At 39.3% G+C, this 22,037-nt stretch overlaps 1 protein-coding gene across 2 annotated transcripts in view; it reads right to left on the bottom strand.

The window, feature by feature from the left end:
- LOC124862625 (myosin-9-like) overlaps positions 1-20,545 on the bottom strand; it is a 34,673-nt gene extending 14,128 nt beyond the window's left edge. The window contains exons 1-15 of one of the 2 annotated variants that reach the window (XM_047356664.1): positions 20,389-20,545; positions 8,191-8,522; positions 6,197-6,353; positions 5,304-5,331; positions 5,098-5,191; positions 4,627-4,647; positions 3,072-3,164; positions 2,915-2,978; positions 2,671-2,769; positions 2,423-2,566; positions 2,027-2,122; positions 1,654-1,925; positions 1,388-1,561; positions 1,098-1,271; positions 83-197 (exon numbers count right to left, since the gene is read on the bottom strand). In XM_047356664.1, the coding sequence (XP_047212620.1) occupies positions 83-197; positions 1,098-1,271; positions 1,388-1,561; positions 1,654-1,925; positions 2,027-2,122; positions 2,423-2,566; positions 2,671-2,769; positions 2,915-2,978; positions 3,072-3,164; positions 4,627-4,647; positions 5,098-5,191; positions 5,304-5,331; positions 6,197-6,353; positions 8,191-8,517 (1,858 nt within the window). In that variant the 5' untranslated portion in view covers positions 8,518-8,522; positions 20,389-20,545. The remainder of the gene's footprint in view (positions 1-82; positions 198-1,097; positions 1,272-1,387; positions 1,562-1,653; positions 1,926-2,026; positions 2,123-2,422; positions 2,567-2,670; positions 2,770-2,914; positions 2,979-3,071; positions 3,165-4,626; positions 4,648-5,097; positions 5,192-5,303; positions 5,332-6,196; positions 6,354-8,190; positions 8,523-20,388) is intronic. The other variant, XM_047356665.1, reaches the window with a different exon arrangement.
- Positions 20,546-22,037: the final 1,492 nt, after the last annotated feature.

Genomic DNA, 22,037 nt, shown 5'->3' with positions numbered 1-22,037 from the left:
AGACAATAAAAAGAGTAAGCACCATGAACAGTAAGATAAGTTCATCTACTGAGGAAACTATTTAAAATCTGCCTAAACTCACCGTCCCTCCACAGCTCAGACACAAACTTGTCAGTGGACTGATTGAGGAGCGTAGCTACATTATCATTCAGTGGGTCCATGTTCTTCATCAGCCACTCATCCGCTTTGTAGTCCACCTGGTAAGAGACAGTAAGCCCCAATAGTGAACGTGTGATTTTTAAGAATCACTCCGTACCGCTCTACAGGCATCGTACAGTGCCTCGCAAAATCTCAACACCCCTTCAACTTTTCTCACATTACAACGTTTCATGTATTTTGTGAGTAACACTAAGTAGCACAAAATAGTGTAGTGGAGAAAAAAAAAGAATATCATGGCACTGAATTATTATTTTTTTTTAAACCAAAGAAAAAAATCTCAACTATGACACACATTTATATTAAAAATTAGATCCTGTCTGGACTTTGATTGGACCGTTCCAACATGAACCTGCTTTAATCTAAACCATTCCTTTGTCGCTCTGGCTGTATGTTTAGGGTCGCTGTCTCCTGCTAGAAGGGGAACATCCACTCAGTCTCAAGTCTTCTGCAGCCTCCAACAGGTTTTCTTCCAGGATTGCCCTGCATTTAGCTCTAACCACCTTCTCATCAACCAGCTTCTTTGTCCCTACAGCATGATGCAGCCACCACCATGTTTCACAGTGAAGACTGTATTGCTTTGGTTTCATTTCCATCACATGGCGTCTCTCATGTAGGCCAAAAAGTAAACTTATGTTTCCTGACCAGAGCAATTTCTCCACTTTAACTGTCTCACTGTGCTCATGGTATTAATGATGCCGTTTTAACATTTTTATTTGTTAAAAGAAAAACTTGAAACCATGCATGATATTTTCCTTTCACTTTACAATTATGTGTACTTTGTGTGAGACAGCCATAAAATCCGCAACAAAACACACAGTTGTAAAAATATTTATGTGAAAAAGTTCAAGGGATATGAATACTTTTGCAAGACCCTGCAACCTAGTTAAACAGCTGAACATTATCAAGATGACCTATGGTGACCAAGTGTGCATGTGTACCTTGCCAGCATAATGAATGATACAGAAATCTGCTTCATCCTTCAGTTTCTTGGGCTTGTGGAATTTGGGGTGTGTGCCCTGCTCCTGGACCACCTTCTCAACAAAGCTCTTGTCTGTTGCCTTGGGAAACCAGCACTCCTCATCCAGCAAAGCAAGGATACCTGGGGGGCTGGCCTGGACACAGGACAGCATGCAAACTGTATTATGTTGCACTCCATCTCAGAAAGACAAAACATTTTGAGTACATAAACTAAAAAAATAAAAAATAAAAAAGAGTAGAAAAAACTAACTGGTTTTTCAATGAGGTCGATGCAAGGCTGCAGGTCGAGGCCGAAGTCGATGAAGCTCCACTCGATGCCCTCCCTCTGGTATTCCTCCTGCTCCAGGATGAACATGGTGTGGTTGAAGAGCTGCTGCAGCTTCTCGTTGGTGTAATTGATGCAGAGCTGCTCAAAAGAGTTTAACTACAGAGAGAAGAGGAAACTGCTCAGAATCCATCGATCATTATTTGCGTGGATACAAGCAACGTTCTGCAAGGCTTTTTATTTGGATTCACCTCAAAGATCTCAAAGCCAGCAATATCCAGGATGCCAATGAAGGAGGCTCCCTGTCTCTTTGTCTTGTCCAGTGCTTTGTTGATTCTCATGACCAGCCAGCGGAACATCCTTTCATAGGTAGCCTTAGCCAGGGCCTCCACCGCGAACTCTGCTTGTTCCTGAGTTTGAGCCTTCTGGACGTAGTCTCTGCCCACTTTGATTCGGGGTGACAGGATGGCCCTGGTGAAGTCTGTCACGTTCATGCCCATGAGATGGGACACTTTCTGGGCAGCTGGTGCAGAAGAAGGCAAGGAGGGAAATAATGGCGTTATTAGAGCTGATAGGGTAAGCAGGTGAAAAGAGAAAATTACCTCAAAGGGCAAAGCACGTTACCTGTGTTGTCAGGCATTGAAGCCTGATCTGTGTGACGTTCCTTTTTGAAGCTCATGTTTCCAAGCTGCAGAACCGAGGCCACCACCTTCAACATGCCTACACAGGAAATAAGCAGAAACACGACAGGTTTACACACGTTTCCAACCCGGGTTGAATCAAAACCAGAGATATTAATAAATAAATACTAAGGTTCAGTGTGTATTTATGACAGACGCACAGAAGGAGCGATAAAAATGTCAGACGAAAGGACAGACAACGTTGGACTGAATGGTGGACACATGGTGGTTGGGATAGACTGGTGGTTAAAATCCAAACACTGGGATAGGGAATAAAGTCTAGATATCAAAGTTTTCCAGACATGCACAATACATAATAATGGGGGACTTGTTTCCTTACCAATCTGCTCATCATCTGGAATACCCATGATCCTAAAGGCCTCCATGGTTTCTGTGAACAGATCCTTGTCTTGCTGCCCCGGAATGGTGACATTTCCATTGGAAAGGAATCGGTAGTTGTTGTAATTTTCAAGGAGAAGCTCATCTGTCATAAAAGGGCAAAGGAGACATTTAATTTTTACACTAAGCAACTTCATAAAAACACAGCAATTAATAAACCTTCAGATAAAAATCCAACTAATCACTTACTTCGTAACTTGTCTCCTGCTCCCGTGAGCATGTAGTAGAAGATGTGAAATGCCCTCTCCTCTTTGGCCTGGCGAATGGCACGGGATTTCTCCAGCAAGTCTTTCAGCAAATTGGTCAAGGAAAGGTTTTGACAACAAAATAAACCCCTAATTTAACAACTTTGAGTATTTCAGTGTTCAACTCCTGAGGTGATCCTTAAAACAAGGCAAAAAGCAAAACTGTGTAATGATGGTATTCAGGATACAAGTTTCAATATTAGCACCGACGATGTAACCATTGACATCGAAGTTGATTCTAATGAATTTTCCCTGAGTGGAGAAAAATAAAACATTTGAAACCGGATCGTGACAAACTAGAACTCATTGGGAATCGGACCCTTGAAACTTGGCAATGATTCATACAAATCTGGAAGAGTTGTCATTTTTGACTGTTTTGGCATTTCCAAAGGCTTCCAGGATGGGGTTAGCCTGCAGTAGCTGCTTCTCCAGCTCCCCCTGGTGGAAAGCAACAGATTCACATAGCCGGTTTAATAAAATATATTCATATCTATAGTTCACAGCAACAATTTTGGTAAAACATTATCACCCAGTGAACTTAAGAGGCCACCATTAAAATAGAGGATTTAAGAACTTCATATTTTTGCCTATAATCAGTTCAGACGAATTACTGCAAAACAGGTTACATTGTAGGTGAAATTAATTATGCAGGAATATAATATGATAATATATTTGCAGATTTACCATGATAAATTTAAATCTGAGGAGAAAAAACAAACAAGAGATAAACACCAGCAGCAACACACATTTTGCACCCAAGCATAAAACCCAACACATGTTAGTGCCCAAACAAAAACAAAAACCCAGAGACAGTAAACAACCCAGCACCTGTTACAGAGAATAGTTCAGTGAAGCCTCGGTAGAGGAAACTTTTCAGACCTTCATTTCATTTTAGACTTTTAAGAAACCCGGGTAACCCCTAAAGTGAGCAATTTACACAACATAAAACAAAACGCAAATCTCTAATACAAGCATAACTCAAGTTCAAAATCCTTTGTGTTGATGCATTAAAACATACTTAACAGACAATGCCTTGCAAAAGTTTTTAATTTTTCACATTATGTGCATTATTTACCTTAATGAGATCTTAAAAAAAAGATAGACCAAAACAAAGCAATGCGTATTTGCAAAGTAAAAGGAAAATTATACATAAAGCGTAGCAAAGATAATGATAAAAAAAAAAGTGATTTATTGTGATACGATGAACTGATTATATTTGCTGAAGGTGACGCTGGATTATATTTAGGAGATCAGAGTGCAGGAGATCGAAAAACAAATACAATCCAAACTCAGACTTTTTTGTGAAAGATTTTTTTTTTTTTTTTATAAATCAACCCATAATTTTCCTTTCCCTTCACAAACAGGGGCAACATTATATTGGTCCAACAATAAATCTAAATAAAAACACAACGACTATAAATACTTTTCCAAGTCACTGTGTAAAATATAAAATATCTATAGAAGAAATTTGACGCTTTCTAATAAAAATAGACAAACTGTCCAAGCAAAAACAAAAAAGCAATTTAGGACTTGTACACAATAATAAAAATAAAAAAATAAAGCGTAGTTATGAAAAATTTAACCAGACAAATTTAAAAAACAGACCAAAAAATTTGGTGAATATTGTTCTAACCAAAGACCCCCGTAATACTATAGTCTGGGTGAATTTTTCACTGGAACACATACGGCTGCCACCAAGCTGCAAACAAACTTCCTCCTGACTTTCTATTGGCTGCCAAGACACGTCACCTCTGCCCTCTATACAAAATGACTCTCAAAACAGCGCAGGCTTCAGCGAGGGGTTGGGAAGAGGAAGGGGCGATGGGGGGGGGGGGGATAGAAGAAGAACGCAGTGAGAGAAGCAGGTGGAGGAGGAAGAGTGTGAAGAGGATCAACTCACATGTGACAGGTATGAACTGCTCTGTTAATGGAAAAAAAAAAAAAAAACAACCTCAAAAAAGGGATGATAGCTGTGGTTTCTTTAAAGCCCTTCTGGGGTCCTCTGGGCTGCTTCTCATGTGGCTGACAAACAAAATGCCAGAATAACAGGTTTTCCTCCCTTATCTGATAAAGGGCTGGGCTGCCAGACTTTGCTTAACTTTCTGGTTCAATAAAACTCAGCAAGACAAAACACAAGTTATTCCTGGTTCTTTTTCAAAAATATCCGATATCCACAGATGGTGGCTCTTTTCCGCAACAGTCTGTTGCAGAACATTACTGTTATTTTACTAAGACTAATAATCATTTATTGTTCACACACAAATTACACGCCTGCTGCTTTAACAGTAGCTGTACTAGGAGTATAAACAATACATTTGGAGTTAAAGTGATATTTAAAGGATTGAGAATATAAATAAAAAGCTGGACCAACCTGATCTTTCTTGGTCTTGTGGGAGGAGGCCACGTGAGCCAGATACTGAATAACCTTCTTGGTGTTCTCCGTCTTACCAGCACCAGACTCGCCTCTTTAGATGATATGAAAGAAAACAAATGCAATCAGATAAAGAAAAAAAAGAAAAGAATGTGAGTTGTTGAGACAAGCATGGTCTAAATGGAAACAGACTAAAGGCAACTTACGTGCAAAGAATAGATTGGTCTTCCCGATCTGCAAGACAAAAAAAAAAAGAAAAAAGGGGTACACAAACGTGGAGATTGTCAGCTTTGCACAGCAACAGCAACTTTGCAGCTCAGTTGTACATGAATACATCGTTGCTACCAGTGTGTACAGTGTATGCCTATAAGACATGAAATACACCAACCACAGACAAGAAATCAATATCCGGCTTCCTGTGACTGAAAAGTTTCAGCCAAGCTTTCGAACTGCCTAATTATTCTATCGCCTCCTGAAATGTGGTCTGGAGCACAATGTGTGGAGGAAACTAAATATACACCAGTGGGACACAGGACCAGGAAATGTGGTGTGCACGCCATCTGAGGGAGCGCTAAAGAAAACTGGAAGCAAACAGAAGCCATACAGGAAGTGGATTTAAGTAACACCCAAACACTAGTCCTACAGGAAATCACAACCTTGTCCTGTGTCAATCCACACTCAGTTGTTAAATAGTGACTAATTAGATATTGTGGTAAATGCAAAAGCCGGAAACATACTGAAGAGGAAATCTGCAGCAGCTAAATGAAGCAGGATATCTGCTTGTCGTATTAACAACACATTTAAATACACTCAGCCATATCGGAGAAGAGAACAAGGAAAACTGTGCACTTCAGTAGAAATCATTTGATTTGGGAAAAGGAGTCAACGTAAATGATACAGTAACGCTCATACATCAAGTAGTACATTCACTTCACCACACTGCACTGATTAAGAGTTGTACTGCAATACACATGTATACAGAACCCACTGTGAGGAAGAAATACCCAAAAACATTTTAACTCTCTTTGTCTGTTTAATGGTCGATAAATGGATGGAAAAATAACTAGCTGGTTACAAGGGACCAGGTGCAATAGCTTACCCTGCATCATGCTTCTGTAAGCTGTGTCAGTTATGGCATAGATATGAGGGGGCATTTCATGCCTTTTCTTGCCCTTGTACATTTCAACAATCTCCTCTGAGTAGATGGGCAGGTTCTTGTAGGGGTTTATCACCACGCAGAAGAGACCAGAGTATGTCTGCAGGACAGATACAAGAAGCAATTGAGAAAACATTTACTTTAACTAAAAAAAAAAAGAAATAAAATAAAATATGACAAAATAAATAAGTTATACAACATCCCGTTTTGTAACACGTACATAATACTATTTTTATCTGTACACCATAATTATTGCATCAGTCATTGATGGAATTATGTTACTATTGACACCAACTCTGTTTTTATCATATTACAATATCAGAGATATTAGAAAGACTTGCAATGGGGATATAATTAATAAACATTGCATTGACAAGATCATTCGTACTCTCTATGACCTGTAGCATCTTTCACACATCTGTGTCAGATGTTAGCATCCACCAAACAGGCTAAAAATATTACACTGGCATGCAAACAGCTCATCTGTGCCAAGAGTTCTGAACTTCCTAACAATTACTGCATCCCAAACAGATAATACCATTACACTGCTAATATAGCAATAACATCATATTAACGGTATACTGTGCAGCTTATAGAGGTAGTGGAAATAATACATGTAGAAGCATAATATTGTATTGCATTATTTTCACCAACATTGTTGTTACCATTTGTATAAATATACAACAGTACTGGTAAAAAATTATTATTATTGTGCACTTGTACATAAAGTTACTTGGCAATACAAATAGAACAAATAACTTAGCAGGAGGGCCAGAACCTGTAAATGTGTGAGTATATTTAGTACTCATCACTGGGTGTTTTATTCCTACATGTACACAATCCCTGTATTATGTTTAAAAGAAAGAAAAGAATGAAACTCCTTCTAAAATAGTAATACATAAAACATGTAGAACCATTTTATCTACTTCAGGTTGTTTCTTTCAGCTTGTTCAGTTCTAACAGGACCAGAAAACACACACTGTATGACGGCACACTGCCTGGCACCATAATGGTTTGACACACTTTACCTTGCTTGGCATTTTTGTATACTGGGACAAGGGTGGTAGTCCTGTCAAAACTGCATAATCATTCTTTACTTGCCGCTTTGCTAACTTGTGTAATAATACTTTCCTAAACTTACTGCCTAGCTGAAATATTCACATGAACTCTGATTTGTAATACTTTATTATGTAAGCTGAACTCCACCCAGTTTAAATGATGATATTCAACTCCCCAACATCTCCCTCTTCAGTAAACGTCATTTCCCCTGAGAGAGTCTCCATTTTAAGACTGGAGAGCCTGGAGCTGTTCAACCATCCATAGAACGGACCTCTGGAGGAAGAGGGAGGGAAAACCAGTCTTTGTTGATATGACTGGGTCACAACTCTGATCCAAGGGGACCAAATCATTCCCAGGCCAGAACACGGGAGTAAATAACATTAATTATAGGGAAAGTAATGACAGCTAAAACATGGTTTACATTCCATGAACCTTTTTGAAATTACTGGACCAGTGCTGTTCCTTCCAACTTTTTTTTTTTTTTTAATCTCCTGCATTCTGGAGCACATTGTTCCCTGGAGCTTCCTGTTTACATGACAAAATCTCCCACAGAGAAAAATAGGCAAACATTACAGTAGTAGAGCATAGTTTAAACAGGCTGAAGATGGAACAATTGAACACTGAGTATGTTAACGCATTGCACATTTTCTTTCAATGACAGCTTGCACACAATGGGTTATTTTAAACTACGGAGCTTAATGAGAAGATGATTAGTTTGGACGGAGACCAAAACAGACCAAGATGCATCATCGCAGACCGTTTCCCATAAGCCAGTGGAAACAGTACAACAAGAAATAAAAATGATCAGTACTTTAGCATACTTCAGTACACACACACGGAATAACTTGTGGAGCATTGCTTCAGGGCTTCATACTCACATAGATGAGACCAGAGTAATATCTCTCCTTCAGGTTGTGCAGCACAGATGCTTCATTCAGGCAGGTGAGCTCAGCCATGTCCTCTACCTTGCTGAATTTGGGTGGATTCATCTTCTGGATGTCATCCTTGTTCACCTTGATCTTTTTCCCAGAGTCTGCCAGCTCCACCACGCACTCGTCGCCGCGTTCCTCCTTTACGGACCCGGCCTCGAAGCCAAGGCGCTCCGAAGGCACCCATACCAGCTTCTTGGTGGCCCAGTCAGCCTGCGCCAGCGGATTGTTGACCACGTTACGGTCCACGTACAGAAACTTGTCCGCATCTGACATGGTGGCTGTTTAAGAAAGAGAAGAAACAGTGTTTGCAGTTAGCACAGGAAGTTTAGAGGAAAGGTCTGAGACAGATTTAAGAAGAATTGTATTTTTTTAAAACATGCCTAATAAAGAAATGAAGTTCTACAAGTACATTGCTAAAGGTATTCAATAACTTCAATTACCATTACATACAGTCCTGACTGATGCAACATTTGATCTTTTCAAGTATGCTTGAGTCAACAGACAACAAAGTTCTTTTAAAAAGTTCAACACTTCTTTGCCAACTGCAGCTAATAGTAGGAATGTTCCGATCCGATCACAGGTATTGAATTGGGCCCAGTATATGGCATTTTTAAACTCTGAACCCCCGATACCTGCTGCTGTTGCCCTGTCTGGGATTAGGTCGTTGAACTCCCAGCAAAATATGCAGCTGGTCAGTATCTGGCTGAACAGCATGCAAAAATCATCATTTAGTGCATTAAAAAAAAAGAAAAAAAGTGTTTTTCCACTGACAATCTGGATGTTTCGCCCTTTGTAATGACACTGACAGTTAAAGACTGTATTTGTTGCTGGTGCTCCATGTTTATCTGCATCATGCATCATATCTTTGTACTTAAGATATTCCCTGCCAGCCTGTTGGTGTAGAGAACAGCTTAACGTACTTGTCATTATATTTTAAATCATTCATAACATATTGAGACTGACGCACAGAAACTCTGGATAGGACCAAAAACATCCACTGCTCTCAGGACAAAAAACCCAAAAAAAACAGCAGCATACAGAAAATAAATAATAATAATGATTAAATAATAAATAAATGTAGTGTTTCTTTTCTGCAGTTCTAATCCTATATACACACACAACACATTTTTATTAACTTCAGTAAAGTAGACTAAGAATGGAAAAGCCCAAGCTTTACTGACTTGCACAGGTAATTGTAAAAATGTGCTGCTTTTGGCAGCATGAACGGAGCTGAATAGGAAAAAGATCAATTAAGAACTGGGAACATTTTTAAACAAACTCTTATGGTCAAAGTGGATCAGTTCAATCATGGTAAAATAGAACACTGATTGTGTACCTCCACTGACACCAGAAGACCGAATGAAACCGTTTCTTACTACAGGATAACTAGAAAAATTAAAGCTGCCAGCAGCGTTGAGCAACTCTCGCACCTCAGCAACAAAACCAGACCTTCCCAAGAGAAGCTGTTGTCACTTCCTGTTTGGTGCCGAATGATTAAGGAGGACTTCCTCTAGTATTTGGAAAATGTCATTTGTTCTTAGAACAACTTTGAAAACTTCTACAGACTGTGATGGAGGGTCATTCACCACAGAAACCTGTCTTTGTTCTCAGTGGGCGGGGCTAACGTGACATCACTGATTGACCATAGGAAAGTGTCGACCAGTCGTCAATGAGCAACAACACAAAAGCTGCTGTAGATCTGATAATGCATCAGGGAGATATAGCTGTTTGAAATAGTCTAGCAGGCACAGTAGACTGAAATTCAAATCTAATCCAATTGACCTTTTTGTAGGTTGACAAAGACCACTCAAATCCAGTTTGGAGCAAATCGGATCATGCATGTGTGATTTAGAGCCGACTGTATGCAAACGGCGAGATATTGAAATTTGTCGCTCTGTCAAGCCCACAGTCGCTGTTCAGAGTAGGATTCAGCATCATAAGTATGAAAGAGAGCGTAAAAGGAGGGTTTTTTTTTTGTTCTTGAGAATTTACATACAAGTACCTCATTTTATAATACTTTGTCAAAGCATGGCTTTGGGCTGATTGTTTTAATGCTTCTAGGGGGCGCTGTGGAGAATTCAGACCATGCTCACCCAATTTTTACATTAAAAACTGTTCAGGGCTGGATAAAAATGAATCATCTTGAATTGGTGCTATATTGGTGACATATGTGGAAATTAGAGCCAAACATATGGCCACTGTGCAACATTGGATTTTGCCACGCCACCACAGTCACATCCTCTGGCCAAAAGGTCACTATTGGAGACCAAGATACACCAATTTGTCTTCATCACTGGGCAGAGTTTCAGGTTGTTTAGGTCAAGGGGGTCAAATACAGACAGTCTAACAAATACACTGCCAACAAGTGTACCAAATTTTATACCACTACCATAAAGTAAGGTAAATGAGGGTGTTCTGAAGATTTCAGTGGGGCGCTGTGGAGACATTTCTATTGCGACTCTTGCAAAATCCTTGAAAAATGTAAAATTTGGTGAGTTTTCATTTATGTTTAGGCCTCCAAAAAGCCACTTCATTTTGGAAGAGGATAATCATTCAAATTCCAATAGGCCTTCACACGTTGTTTGTTGCTCAGGCTTAATGAGGTGGGAGGCGCATGTGTCAACTTCACAAATTATGAATGCATCCGAAAAATTTGTTAATAGTTATTTGCATGCAGAAGCATCATACATACATGCCTATGTGCAACAATGTTCTCCCCACAGACACGAACGAAAGATCTGCACACATTAGTTTTGCTTTAAAAACAAACAAACGCTCATAAACTAATTCTTGTTGACAGAAGATTGAAATTTAATCTTTACAGAAAGTGACTGAACAGGTAAAACCAGCACCAGGCAAGTGAAGGTGTGCAAAATACCAGCCGTCAACCACAGTAAAGCAGAAAAGCTGTCTGGCATTAACCCAACATACAGCACTGCCCAGGGCTTTATTGTCTAATTATCATTCTGAAACTGCAGAAGCATGTCACCATTTGGCAACACTGGCAATTTTTCCTTATCTGACAGGACACAAAGCAGTCCTATACCCAGCAGTTTCCAAAAGCTGTGAAAAAAGTATGTTTTAGGACTGAGACAAATCACAGCAGAGGTCAGGCTAAGTTTGCACACTTGTCTTCACATCTTGATACTGTATGACTATGAAAGCCATTTCCTTTTGAAGACTTCTTGGATATGAATGATCTGTTGCCAAATCCTTCTACTTAACAGAAAAACCTGCTTGTACACAACAAGCAGAAAAACACTCAGCCCAACAAGCAGGGATCTCTTAAAAGTTTCAAAGAAATATCAATACACTACAAGAAACAGAGTCAGGCAGGAAATATTACAGAATATACTAGCCAAATTGTTTTTAACACCTGCAAACTGGTCTTAGTCAAAATTTTGCTTGACAGTACAGATGCACCAAGATAACAGCTCCAGATTAATCTGCCCTGAACTTTAACGGGCCAGTCGGACAGAAATTTTTTTATTTATTCATTCATTCATCTTCTATAGCACTGATTCCATAGTGGGTCACAGGGTAGCCGGTGCCTATCTCCAGCAGTCTACGGGCGAGAGGCAGGGTACAGCCTGGACAGGTCACCAATCCATCCGTAAATTCATTTAAAAACAAAAAATCTGTTCTTTTTCCATTTAGCACAACCCAACATCTAAGCACAAACAGCTTCGTCACTAATTAAAGGCTCAATGCGGAGTTTAAAATGAAGACGGTGGAAGCAAAGAACGTTTTAAAAAAGGACACTACTTTCTCTTACTGCAGTTTTTTCAGGTTGCAAAGAGAGCGAGAGTTTTAGCAGATAACAGAAGGCCAACTTGGACATACAATTGTAAAAACATTGTTTTACACTGGCTGCTCCCTCACATGCCAAAAAACAACCCAGTTGTTATATAAATAATACGACTATTAATATCACAATTCTTAAAAGAGAAGTCAGAGTCTAACAAAAATTGTTATAGGTAGATCAACGCTTTAGAGAAACCAGAGACTGAATATCCCCCAAAATGCTGATTGGCGCACTTCTACTTCGACTGAAAACCAGTCGTCTAGGGACAGCCCCTTAACAAGATCCAAACCTCATGTTCCAGAAATTAGAGGTTACGACATTTAATGTGTTCCAGCAGAATACTGTGATTTCTCATGACTCCCTCATCTACCAGATGCTCCATCAATAAGATCTCAGGCTACATAACAGCTGATACCCTTCACTGCTGACTACTTCTAACTTAACCTCGTTCTCCAACAGAACATGGGGTAAATGAACCCTATTTTTTCCTCTTAGCTAGCAACAAGCTTCCTCCTCTCCATCCCACAACTCCCTCTTCCTGGTACTGGGTTTTAACTCCCCTCCTTCCATTCTGTTTATCCAGTCTTTTCAGGGTCACATTCCTCCCATACTAACCTTTTATCAGGGAGGGCCAACCAGCAAAGACATTCCACAAATTTCTGTCCTCCATCCTCCACGTCTCTTCCCCTTACATCTTTCTCAGGCTTTTTTTTACGCTTCCTGTCGTCTTAGCTCTACCTTTATTCCTGTTCACCGGTGTTTTAACTCGAGGGACAGGATTCACTCTCACTGATAGATTAGCAGTTTAGAGTGTCTGTATATTATCTTTGGGACGAGAGCCAAAAATGGTCCTTTAAAATTCCCTTCCTCCATAGACCTTGTATAAATTTGTCTTAGAAGGACCACATAGGTCTATAGTAAACATGTTCAATACATCTCTGTCATACCTGATAAACATCCTCTGTAGCTTTGTTGAAGGGCTTATGCATTCACAAAGACTCAATGCATAAGCGCAAGTATCTTTTGTCCGCCCCATTTCAAAGGTGTATGAAAATTTCCTGTTTCTAAAGGCACATCAGTCTAGCTTTTGTTAGTATCTAGATCCATTTGCATTAAAAACAGCTAAAGCAATAGTAGCATTCTAGTTAGATCATTAGATCCACAAGAGAAACAAATGGGGGAAAACATGAAATGTATTAATATTTAACTGATGTGGAAATATGCATAAATTGTTTAATATACAACTCAATGTCATTAACCTATTTTTTAAGCAGCAGTGATAGTTTCATAATGCTCATCAAACAATGATTGTAACATGCAACGTTAATTTGAATTACACACAATATTTAAATGTAAAATTTTATTTGGTAATACATTACTGAGCTAAATAAGTCTGTATATGTTAATCTATTTAATCCAACTTTCGGCTCTCAGATGATGCCTGGTAAAGTCAGACTCAAGCGCTTGACACAGAAAATGACTCCGACACACAAACCATTTCTCCAGAGTGATGAGGACTAAAATTACTCCATTAGCTATTTTAGTTTGACAAGCGTTGTTCTATATAGAAACTAGAGGAGGGAGAAAGAAATCCCACCAGCCCATTTAAAACCTCAGCCCTCTCCTGTGGAGCTCTGGGTGTTGACATTACATTGGGAAAAATAAATAAATAATCAAAACTCATCAGATCGCTACACCATCCAAGTCTATTTTAGTCCATTTTAGATGTAAAAAAAGAATAAAATGACAGCAGTGGGGACAATGTGATGATAGAAAAGACTAAAAGTGAGATAATGTCAACTGTACAGTCATTGCACAATAAGTAGTAAGTGAAGACTCATTAAAAACTGAGCCTTGATAGAGAAGAGGAGCTGTGAACTAACACGTAGGAGAGGAGGAAGGATAGTTTCTAAAGGAGGATCCAAGAGACTAGAGTGTAGTTGCAGAGAGAGGAAGTAACAGCAGCCTGGACATGGAGAAAACATTCAGGAATGAGGGGAGAAGAGGAAAAGGGCAGAGCTACAGAGCATCCTCAGTCTCACTTAGAAAACCCAGGCCATCCAAGCACTAAACGTCCTTTCATTCCTTTCTGCCTCCCTGAATTTCCTCGAGTTAACATAGCTAAATAATAATAATAATAACAAGGCAAGACAACCTCACCACAGCCTGACCAAGTAAAATAAGCTCTCCTCTTACTGTACTCATAGCTGTAGGGGAGGGGGGGGGATCAATAAACCAGCTGTGCTGCATTTACTGCTCTATTGTGAGCATTATCCATCGAACCACAAGGTCAATAACTCTTCACTCCCACCAACTGCATCCCATCACAGCAACACACCAACATTGTTGGAGTCTGCTTGTCTGTGACTGACCTCCTAATGCAGTGGATATTGTTTAGCACTGTAGACAGTTTGATTTCAAACATTTACATTATCTGATCCAACATAGAAACAAGTTGATTTGTGACAATTCAAGCCCAGCTTTAACAATTTCATCTCCCTCAATGATGAATCAATGGCTCCAAGTTGGCTCTGAACTATAGGAGAACAGATCAGAGAGGGGCAGAAAAGATACAGCTAGTCAAAGTTAACTCTGGGCTCACATGTAAACGCCCTCCTCCTTCACCATGCTCATCTCAGCGGGAAGGGTGGAGCAAATGGAGGAGGGAGGAGGAAAGAGGAAATTACAAGTTAAGAAAACCATTTTACCATCTGGGGAACTTTGTTTAGGTAAGGTAAAATGTTGTGCCTTCTTTAAAAAAAAAAAATCCTCAACAGCAAAGAGAAATGATAAGAACCTAAGATGCAGCATCATTGCTAAAGTCATTTCACATTAAAAGGAGCACAATCCTGAACTCTTGTACTCTCTTAAGAAAGAACATTTTAATCTCAATTAGATGGGATGAAGAAAGGATCATTTTAAAAGGCTTAATAGATCCACACCAGCTAAACCAGTGGTTCCCAGATGAAAAATTACCATTATATTAAATTAATCAGTGTTGTTTATTTGGTTTAAGTTTAAACACCAAAAATCAACATTTTAATTCATGTTATGGTAAAATAAAAGTTATTCTTTCAACAGGAGTACAACCTTCAGTCCTACAGCTTAAAGCCCTTTTCAGGAGATGCAGGTGAAAATATTACAGAGGCTGGAGTTTCCCCTTCAACGGCATGGACCATTGAGAAATAAAAGTCTGTCCCTCCTCTGCCTTATGCTGCACACTGCTGTTCAGTTGGCTCAAACTAGCTAGAAAAACAATCCATCCACAAAAACAAGTGTGATGATGTGGAAACTAAGAGTCACACCCATTCTTCTTATTAAAAGGCAACCTGCCATCTTAATGAGCTGAAACCACAGGTTGGTATGCTATGAGCAGGATGTTAGTTAACCCATTACTACCTGAGCAAATAGCTCAACTAATTAAATCTGTGTGAATGGAAAACAGGTAAATTCTGCATTTTACTGCACAACTACTACTAAATTAAGCAGCTATTTCATATTTTTGCTCAAGTCAATGTATCAAATGGAAAAATACATATTACTAAACTAAAATATACATTTGTTTTCTTATACAGACCTTGAAACTGAGGTATTTTTACTCAAGGCTATCTCACAGACCTGTGCCTATGTTAAAACTAACTTTAGTTCTCTTTTTAAACCATTTCTTGAATAACCAGGTGGTCTCCCAGTATTGGACATGTGTGCAGCTTTATTGGGTTGGGACTTTCAGCTTTGCAATGTCATTTTTGAACAACTTCAGGTACATTTTACCACTCCACATTATGTCTAACTAAACCAGTCGCATGTTGGAAGTCGAAATATAGACTAAAAGTCAAAGAGCAAAGATAATCAGAAACTGAAATTGTCATTTTTAATAGGGCCAAAGAACAAATTCCTTGTCCATCGTTGGCTATTTATTTCACAATAACGTATAGTGAACAGCACCAACAGTCTTCTAGAGACTACTGAAAGTATTAGTGTGGAGATAAACGCAGACTTATAAAATAGACAGTAAAAGATTTTCTAGATCTACATTCCTGTTTGTCAGCTGTATTTCTTCTAAGAGGAATGCAGCATTGCAGCCAATATTTATAAAAGGACCAAATAATAAAAATGCAATCTCCACATTTCTGTATTGCTTAAAGATTAACCTCATCATGCTAAACCATTCCCTTTATTTCCAGGCAATCTCCTCTACTTCAGCTTGGTGAGTTTTTAAAATGCAATCCCCGTTTGTGATTTCTCTACCTTATCACTTGTTTTCTGTTCAGTTCTCACCGAGTCCCAAGCCAACTAACTGAGCAGAATATTTATTCATCAAACAGCCATATGTTGGTCTGAAAATGGGGGCATCCAGCATGCAATATGATTGAGACATGTGGTAGATAAATGATAAGCAGCAACAGGAAGATGAAACAATTACACAGCAGGTTTCAAAGTTCAGAGGGCAGAAGCGAGTTTGAAACGTCATGAATGTGTTTTGCAATCTCTAGAGCATTAACCACATCAGTTTCACCAGGTTTGCTGCTCACATCCACACAAACCTGTTTTATGACATGTACCGTAACTAAGAGATCTTAATTGTTTTATTAAGCTTTTTTGTTGTTAAATTACATGGAGGTTTTATAAAGGCGTCCCGTATCAATAGGTACATCTTTATGCTGGCGCTTCACAGATTGTAGGCCAGTCATCTCTAATCAAGCAATACACCATAACCACAGATACAAACGCAAAGCACCATCTACTTGGGCATGTGAAGCCATCAGAAGGGCTTGGTTAGTTTTTCCTTTGAGCTCAGAAATCTCAAGCCTTTTCTTTAAATTGTTTGTTCTAGAGTCATTTCCTAGTATTGTCTGAATCTAATGACGCTTTGCAGGTGCCTCTATATGGAGGAGGACAGAGAAAAAGCCTATAATGTCTGGGTGGTGACAAGAAACTCAAGCAGAGAAAAAGAGGAAGGGCTGTGGGTGATGAGGTATAAAGCAGGAACAATGGTGAAAAACTTGGGAAGTGGAAGTTTAAATGTGAATTAAAACTTGGGTTTAGCAAATGGTTGCACACAGTGTCAATCTCACTCCACACACCACAAACACTGGGGGATTGTGGGTGTTGGGCTAATGCAGAAGATTTGCATGCAGTCATTTAAAAAGCTAACAATCCTTTGGCAACTGAACTACAAACAGGCTGAAACCAATTTGGTTAAAATGGAGCCAGCAACACAAGTAAATAACCAAAAATAAAACAGTCAGCAACAGCAGAGTAATATGAAAATGGTTCCTTCTAATTCCATCACAAAATTGATCTTCTCTGACTTGCCTGTTTCACAGCAGAGAAAAAAGTCTCACAGAACACAAATATTAAACAACACACCATTTTTTAGAGATCCACCGATCAAACTTTTTGACATTTAATCTGGCATTAGCATGTTATAATAGAAGCTTTGCTAAAACAACAGTCTCCAGATGTTTTTCCTTGACAATGTAGACCATACTTTACTCTGATAAGAAAATAGAGGTACACTTTTGGAAATCTCAAAGTTAAAGGATAAAAGTTCACATTTCAATGTTTCCTGTCAACTGCAGAAAGTCCTGCTCTCTCTTGCAATGACAGCCTGAATGAACTGCAGGCCTGTCTTTGTATAGTTTCGTTTCCAGAAGCATCTTACAGCTTTTGAGCTTTCCCTCTTAGTTCCAAACACTTCACACAGATACTGAAAATAACACACTTTAAGTTGTTCTTCACTCAGTAACAACTTCCACAAAAAAGAATGATGTCTTCAGCACAAACTGATAGCACTTAGAGACAATATGTGAACAGTGTACCACTCAGAGTCATATTGTTCTAAACCACCAACAACATCCTCCGATATGTTCAGGCTTCAACCTTCTAAGAGCATTGAAAAGCTTCCCAACCAAACTAAGCTCACACTGTAAGACGGCTGCATTTAATTTTGTCTAACCCACAGTACATAACTCTCCAAGGGGGGGCTTGTGTATGGACATTGCTGACACGTGAATGATGGAATGCAATAATCTCAGTAGGGGGGCTCCATAACAGAACCAAAACCAGCAATAAGAACAGAACTGGCCTCAAGAGAGTGTTTCACAATATGACATTAGGATTTGATTTAACAAAATGACTCTAATGCAATAACAGGATATGACACAATCAGTGTCACCCAGCGTGACTCTTTAAGGAACAATATGTTTAAAGAAGAGAATAACTTGAAAAAAACTATCTGGGTACAGCACCACATTAAGGTTGTTTGACAATCTTTGGGCCTCCCTGACCCTTAGGGGTTAAAGTAGAAAGCCTTTATTGTAGTTTTATTGCTTCTTGGCAGAAAAGCTGGTCCAAAAAAAATCTGGTTCTGATTATAAACTGAATGATCCAAAAGCACTCCCAATGAATACCTGAACACCTACAATAAGATGCATATTTGGCTTAAATAATGTGTTTTAATGCTCTGTAAGATTTGTTGCTGAAGTTGTGGATTATTTTTCTTTCGGTCCAAATACTAAGCCTCCCTGTTTGCAATAATCCAAATGATTAGGGAGTGCATGCATACCACAGGGTGTTTGCTTCTCAGTGCAAACACAATGACATGCCATCTTAACAGAGAAAACAGTCATAGTAAAAAGCACAATCCTTGAACAGATGTAACATGACGAGACCCGATGAGAATGTGACACCTCACAGACGCGAGAAGAAATGAGATCTTGGTAAATATTGTTGCATTTTTACCTTTTTCTAGCTGAGACATGCTTGCCTTTATAAAGAGCCTAACCATTGTCTTAAAATCAAGCATTTTCTTTGCCGTAAACATCATCCTTATCATGTCTGGTTCAAAAATTGGTTGCACTCATCTTTCGGGGAAAATCTCAAATTGAACAAAACATGATTGTTTTAATGCCATTTGCTCTACCATGTTTTCTCCTGGTCTTGAACCCTTTCCTCAGGAACATGATGTTCACACAAACATTAAAACACCAGGCACAAAGTGGATTTTAGGGGTTGGTTGCTGGTATTGCTCAGATATCTAGGTATACCAAGGTTTCATGAAGCCATAGCTTCAAAAGTGAAACTTCTTTATAACTTTCTTCATTAGTTTAAAATTCTTCTAATGACAGACCAGGGAACGTGCCAGGGTGTGTTGCTGCAGGAAGAGCAGTCTCTGCTTGGCCTTCTTCCAAATCATGTTAAACATTTGTCACATTTCTGTGTTAACGCTATGAACTCATGGTATAGTTTTGGCTAAATAATTGACTATTCCAAGACATTTAATTGATTCATATTCATTCACACCACTGCATAACAGCCGAACACTGAAAAACACTACCTGAGAGTTTAGTAAAAAATATATATTAAAAAAGGAGAATGTATTCTGTGTTGGATCACAACTTTTGACATAAATCAATGGGGTATTAATCACTCCAGAGTGCCAATGTTTAACATGCAGTAACGGTCTTCATTAATTACTTACATCTATGATCTTATCATCTGAAAGATATTTTGACGCCATTTCAAATTAGGCCCCTTGTTCTGACATACAACCCCTAGACATTTTATTGGTAAAGCTAATATCACAAGTGACGCTGAAAGGTTATATAACCTAAATTTGTCCAACTAATTACACTGACGTTTTATTCCTTCTCAAATCACTTAAGACTTTAAAAAAAGGTGCAGGGCAAGGTTTATAAAATAGACCGAGTGCTCAAACATGTAGACGTTGTCTGGGTTAAGGCTCCGAAAGGCGGCAAAAAACTACTCCGTTTTTTTTTTAAGTCCGCCGGTAAAACGGTGACGCCATGCTGCCAGCCAGACAGACATGTTACCGGCCACACACGGTGCCCGTCTCTGACCGCTACGCTACAAAAAGTTCAACCACAAGCTAAGCAAATGTTAACGAGCTGTAGGTTGAAAAAAAATGAACGTAATTTCACGTCCGCCTGAGTTTAAACTCTTCACCGGATTTTCCAACAATTCATTCAAGCAAAACACTTCCTGCCTCCTCCGCCGCTCTGCAGTTTAGCCTCTTACTAGCTGCTACTCTGCTCCGGCTGTGTTTAGCGGCCTGTATTCATGAAATATGACACATTTACATCTGTTTATTATTTAAGTAACCGATAAATGCAGTAGAGTGCCGTTAAGCGGAAGAAAACCACAGCTAAACCTTTGAAGGAGGTGCCGCTCCACCCAGCTCGGTGGTTGAAGTTGCAGCAGTCAACTAGCAAACCGAGCTTCCTGGTTGACTGCACTTGCTGTTCTGACCAACCTACTGAATGAGTTATAAAACAGCACCTAGCTAAACGTGAGTGCCTAAAAAGAGTTAAGCTTACATAATTTTGGTTGCTGTTGGCCTTGCAGAAGGTGGCTATCAACAACCGGAGGGCTCAGTCAGCGTCGCCGGAGTCAAACTTCTTTTTCCTGTCCACAGCAAAGAGTTCAGACTAAACTACAGCGGTCGCTTCCTGCCTAAACTTCAGTCAGCCAGTCACTCTTTCTATCTTTTTTGTCCTCTCTCCCTCCTCCCTCTTCTGCTGCTGCTTGCTTACTGGCTCGTCGAATTTCACTCGAGCCGGGGTGCGGTCCACGAAGAGGCGGGTCCAGCTGTTCATGTATCCGTTGCGTTCACCAATAGCTGACGCTCTTTGATCATCCCCGTACTTTCGACCAATCGTGATCCGATTAAGGCGGACACAAAAACGATTGACAGTGGATAGGCGGGACCAAACGCCACAGGGAAAATTTACTTGAAAGAGTTGAGAGGGCGGAGAGGGGATACCGACAAACCCCGTGTTTAATGAGCCTGCTTTGTGCATGCTTAGGATTTTTTTGACCATATAAGTACCAGACACTTTCGGGATGGGCTACGTTATCTGAGGGTCTCACTTCATGTGTCAGCGTGGTTTAGTTTGAACACTGTGTGCTTTGAAGCTAGTAGTTTGAAAAAAATAAAAATCCTACAGCGGTTTTCAGCCACTCAATTCAAGTAGTTGGAAGTTTATGACAGATCAACACCAAGTAGAACATAATTGCGAAGAAGGAAAATGAGATATGGTTTTCAAAATGTTTTTCAGATAAAAATCTAAAAGATTTATCATACATTTGTATCCTCTCATTTACTCCGATACTCCCAAATAAGAGCCAGTGCTACCAACTGTCTTCAGAAATGACTTAGTAGTAATTTTACCTCAATAAAAATACCCTCCTCATGGTGGCCTAGATATAAATCCAACTGAATCAATGGCTTTACCCTTGCTAGTCACAGAAGTCCTATATTAATAAGCTTAAGTTATTTTGCAAAGAGAAACGTGCAAAGCTGGAAGAGGCATACCCTTATACCCCCAAACTAAATGTGCAACTACGGTTAGAGCAAAAGGCAATTCTATTATTTTCCTTTCGTTTCACAGGCATACCCTAATTTATGTTGGTCTGTCATATAAATTCCCAATAAATTACATAGAAGTGCATGGTTGTAAGGTGATAAAAAGGTGTAAATACTATAGCAAGGTATTGTAGGGGCTTGTCTGAGGAATTCCTCTGTTACAAACGTAATTATATGGTACCCAAACTGTTTCCTTGAAAGAAGATGTTGCATTCATGTAATAAAGTTGTTTTCTGCTTTGTGGAAATAGTTTCGGAGGGCAAAAAGAGAGGAGGCCAAAAGGAGCAGAAAATAATGTAGACTATGGAAAGTGTTCTGCTCATTAAGATTTATCACTATTTCTCCAATCATGTCTTAGTGGTAAAATTAAATCATCCAACTCTGCTGGGCCCTGTTTCGGTCAAGGTAATGAAAATATTTCATATAAACGCTTCATAAGTGCAGGCTTGAAAAAAATAAAATAAATAACCCACTAAGCAACAGTGAATTCTATCACAATGAGTTAAACACTACGCTTTAGCTTGTTTGTTAACTTGTTTAGCGCTATGTAAAAGGATTCACACCTCTTCAACTTTTTCACATTCTGTCACGTTACAACCT

Source organism: Girardinichthys multiradiatus, chromosome X (assembly GCF_021462225.1).
Source record: "Girardinichthys multiradiatus isolate DD_20200921_A chromosome X, DD_fGirMul_XY1, whole genome shotgun sequence".
Classification (NCBI taxonomy): domain Eukaryota; kingdom Metazoa; phylum Chordata; class Actinopteri; order Cyprinodontiformes; family Goodeidae; genus Girardinichthys; species Girardinichthys multiradiatus.
Note: the sequence above shows the minus strand (reverse complement) of the source record. Positions and strands in the feature narration are given on the sequence as shown.